The 4,274-nt window shown below is 52.7% G+C and overlaps 1 protein-coding gene across 1 annotated transcript; it reads left to right on the top strand.

Annotated features, from left to right (window-relative positions):
* Positions 1-1,633: 1,633 nt before the first annotated feature.
* On the top strand, positions 1,634-3,779 carry LOC119344071 (the record flags this gene model as incomplete). The annotated part of the gene is made up of 2 exons (XM_037614699.1): positions 1,634-3,508; positions 3,615-3,779. Coding segments are annotated over exons 1-2 (2,040 nt in total), but the record flags the coding sequence as incomplete, so codon positions are not given.
* Positions 3,780-4,274: the final 495 nt, after the last annotated feature.

Genomic DNA, 4,274 nt, shown 5'->3' with positions numbered 1-4,274 from the left:
AACAATTGCAACAAAGCACTAACCAGCGATAAATTTTAAGAAAATTCATTAACTGTGCAGGCAGCAGGCGTGTTACAATATAGAGAGATTGGAAAATGTCACCTCCAGTAATGTAGCGCAAAGGAGTGGAACGAAGCATGAATGAGCGGTTGTCTGTTCTTCTCCATGTACATGGATCAGCAGTAGAGGCCAAGTATATACTCCCTCTGCCCAGAATATAAGAATGTTTTTGACACTATGCTAGTGTTAAAAACGTTCTTATATTTTGGGATGGAGGGAGTACTTGACTGAACTCCACTCTTCGTGTACAAACAGCCATGTCGCCTTCTAGCCGCTGCAGCATGGGAGGACGGCTGGGTCGCGTGACCCTCCAGCTGGTGGATCCATGGTGGCTGACCATCGAGCTCGAGGCAGAGAAGCTTAGGGTAGCGGTGGCGAGATCCATGCCAGCCAACCGGGCGAAGAGAAGGTCGTCGGGGAGGGCCACATCGGCAAGGTCCGGTCACCCAACGACCTGCAGAGCAATGGTGATCTCCACGAGCTATAGGTCGACGGCGTGCTCCATGCCCTACGATGGGGTACGGTGACCATGGCGGTGGCCACAAATCCTCATGCTCGCCTCGATCTCCATGACACACCCCGAATGCCGAAGGCAGCAACGACCTCGACAAAATTGTGGCCTCCATCCGGCAGCAGCTCGTGGGTAGGAGGGCAGGCGGCGTCGCCTCGGATGGCGGCGGGGAGCAGCGTTGCTTTTGGATAGGTGGCTTCGCGAGGACAGCCGCGGCCCGCGGGGAAGCGCCCCGATCCAACCCTGCGCGTCGACGAGCACCTCCTCAGCCGCCGCCAAGCCTATCCTTCTCCTCCCTGATTCCCCAAGATGTGCCGCCGCCCCGGTCCTGTTGTTTCCGTATATTGTGCCATTTTTCCTCGTACCTAAACTGATGCGGGCAAGCGGATGGCAGAGTTTTCATCCGCCCTTTAAAATTGCTAAACGCATTTTTAATGAGGATTATTGTTGTCTTTATGGTTAGACCTAAATGAGTGGATTCGATCATGTGGCTCTAATTACTCCGGATTATTATGTGTACACTGTGCGGGGTGCAGTTAGAAAAGAAAATGTTTGCTTGTTTAATACTCCTTTCGTTCCTTGATATAAGGTGTATATATTTTTGAGAAAAAATCCAAAATATAAGGTGTATTGCGTTTCACCACTCGTTTAGATAGTTTTTTTAGGGATTTGATAACATTTCCTTATATAAGGCAAGCTTCTCTATTTTCTCATGTCAACTAGTCAGGTATAATCTCGTCCAAAACTTGTGAAATTTTCCGTCCACATATGTTCTTTAATTTTCATGTCAAAAACTATACACCCTATATTTAGGAACGGAGTAGATAGATATTACCCTAAAAAAAGTAGATAGATAGATAGATATAGATATAGAAAAAAGAAAAAAAGAAAAGAAGAAAAGAAGATTCTGGCTCATACCAAACGCGTTGTATCCTATGTGCCCATACCAGACGCGTTGCGTTGTAGTCTTTCTCCACCGGCAGTCTCTCAATCGTCTTGTGCTGTCATCCCACGCCACCGAACCCTAGATCCGCCGCCGCCCAACCGCAGAAAGTGAGGCCGATGCCGTGGCCCTCGGCTGCCGCCGGACACCAGGAATCACAGCCGATGCCGTCAGATCCGGGAGAGTGCAGGGGTCTGTTCTCGTGCTTGTTCAGCGAGTGCGACGCTCCCCCCTTGGACAAATCGAATTTGGACGCCGATCTCCTGGAGCTCCTCCTCGACTTGCACGAGGAGGCGTTCGGCCGGCTGCCTGTCCATGACATGCCGGTGGAAGCCGCCGACCAGTTGGCCGTATCCATGCGCGAAGGCGGCCTCTGCCTCGGCCTCCTCGACCCCGTCACCAACATCATCCTCAACACTGTCGCCCTCCTCCCGCGCGACTTCGGGGACATGGCAAAGCCCGACAGGAGGAGGTCCAAGAGGCTGGCCGCCGACAGGGTGCAACCCAGTGACTACAGCAGCTGGAACACCAGCTGGGTTTTGCCATCCTCCGGCAGGGTTACCTGTGGGCCGTCCACCCGCAGGGCTACATGGTACTCTATTGCTGGGGCGCCCCGCCAGGCTCTCATCAGATTCATGGTTGGCTACTTCGGATGCCTCAGCGAAGAACAGGCCACCCGCTACCTCCACTGGTCACGCGCCAATCTCGCCCTCGCAGTCCAGCTGGTCGAGCACGATCTACACGCTGCTGCTGTTTCACCACCCGACCCCACCTCTGAAAGGACACAAGCCGCCTTCAAGTACGCCGCAAGCCGTGGGCGGCGGCACCCTGCGCCTGATGACCTGGTGCGGCTCCAGGCGTCGCCCCTGCCCAAACAGTGCCTCCGCGACTCCGCCCCCTTGCTCGAGAAGGGAGGGCGCAAGATCACCGTCGATGATGTCATTGCCATCATGGATTTGCTGCGATACCAGGTCGGTGCCCCCTTGGATCTTCAGTTCAGCTTGCGGCCAAGCAGAAGAGAGCTACTTGTCTACTGCCGGGACCTCAAGGCTGATGAAGGGAGACTAGACATTTCCAACACCACAAGCTCCGATGGCTTCAAAATGTTCACCATAAATGTCGAGCGTCATGGAGACCACTTCGCGGCCCTGCGGTCTCCTCACGAGCACAGATCCATGATCTCATCCTGTTTGCAGAAGGTCGTGAAAACCGCCAAAGCACACTTCGGCTCTGCGGTCATGATCTGTTCTGGTGATGCCTGTGAATACACTGGGTCTCTCAGGATGAGGCTCCACGACATGATCCACGGCTTCTATCTCAAAGTCTTCGCCATGCTGCCCTCTACGTGGCTCCACCTCATCCCCCACATCCTATTCGCTGGCCACTGCTATGGCCCCATGGACCCTGTCTCCAACATCATCATCAACTCCATTTGCCACCACATACTGCGCCCGCTCCCATCGTCAGCTGACTGCAAAGTAGAGGTGTATGACATCCTCGACACCCTCTCTATGCTTCGTGTGGAGGTCCGTTCCTTGGAAGGCCTCATTGCCCTCGTCCGAGCAAGCTCCGAGTCCCAATGCTCGACGCAGTGGGCGATGGAGCACCTCTCCTGCAAACGCTGTGACCTGTCCCAGGAGACGCACACCTCGCTGCAGTTTACTGACGCAGCCGCAGCCGCTCGACACCCACAACATGCTGAGCTGGGATCATTCTTCGCTTCCCTGGCGCCCGACAGGCTCATTGACCTGCGGCTCTTGCTGGCCACTAGCGCCGATGGCAGGATCTCCTCTGAGTCTCTTGGGGAAATAATATCCACTCTCAAACAAAGTGCACTGCTGTTGGCGGCTCCCGTATCTCCCAATGCGGCTGAACTGTGCAACGAGGCTAAGGAGACTCTGCTACAAAAGAGGTCATGTTATAACGAGATGAAGTTATTCATCCGCGCTGAGCTTGCGCAAGTGCTGAAGAAATATGCCTTTGAGCATCCTCTGGTACATGGCTTTGTTTGTGTCCATTGTTTCTTTCTTGGGTACATACTACATTCTTAACATACCTCTTTCAGGTGCCTCATTTGACCTTTGCTGTTTCTTGTTTTAGGAACCAAAATATGAGCCAAGTGTTATCTGTGGTTTGGTTGGGAGAGGAGAGTGGCACAACAGTGGTGGCAGGAGGAAGAAGATAGCTCCATCCATCAGTTGGCCGAGCTCCGACGTCCTCACCTCAGGCTTGGCTTGGAGTGCTGACAATGAAGCATTCTACATGGTATGCATCCACATCCGCTTCATCTACTAGATGCTAAATCGAGTCAATGGACCAGTTGGCTAGAATTAGAAATTAACTGCGTGTATTTTGTGTTCGCGCCTCCGTGTATTTTGCTGGACGCTTAGTGTGTTCATCGCTGGGAGGAACTATCTCTAAATTACTTGTTATTATTGCAGTGTAGTAGCCAACGTGCGTGTGGACTAATGTTTAATTATGTGAGATTACCCCAAAATGTCTGATGCTATTAAGCTGCAAAACGCACCTTCGTAGATAGACTGAGAACCTGACAACCAACGTTTTTCCAGCATTTTATTTTCCCCAATGATGTCTTTCCGACTTTTTTTCCTGTGTCGGTGACAAATCTTGCCATGTGTTGGTTGTGCATGTAAAAAATAAAGGACCCCGATAACTGCCACACGTGTGGTGTATCGGGTGGTTGTGCCGCACGTCCTGTGTGGCACGGAGACGACCCCGCCCACACGACCGCGTCCGGGC

The sequence above is a fragment of the Triticum dicoccoides genome, unplaced genomic scaffold, assembly GCF_002162155.2.
Source record: "Triticum dicoccoides isolate Atlit2015 ecotype Zavitan unplaced genomic scaffold, WEW_v2.0 scaffold152298, whole genome shotgun sequence".
In the NCBI taxonomy this organism is placed as follows: Eukaryota; Viridiplantae; Streptophyta; class Magnoliopsida; order Poales; family Poaceae; genus Triticum; species Triticum dicoccoides.
The sequence above is the reverse complement of the archived record's forward strand: the minus strand, read 5'-3'. Positions and strand labels throughout refer to the sequence as shown.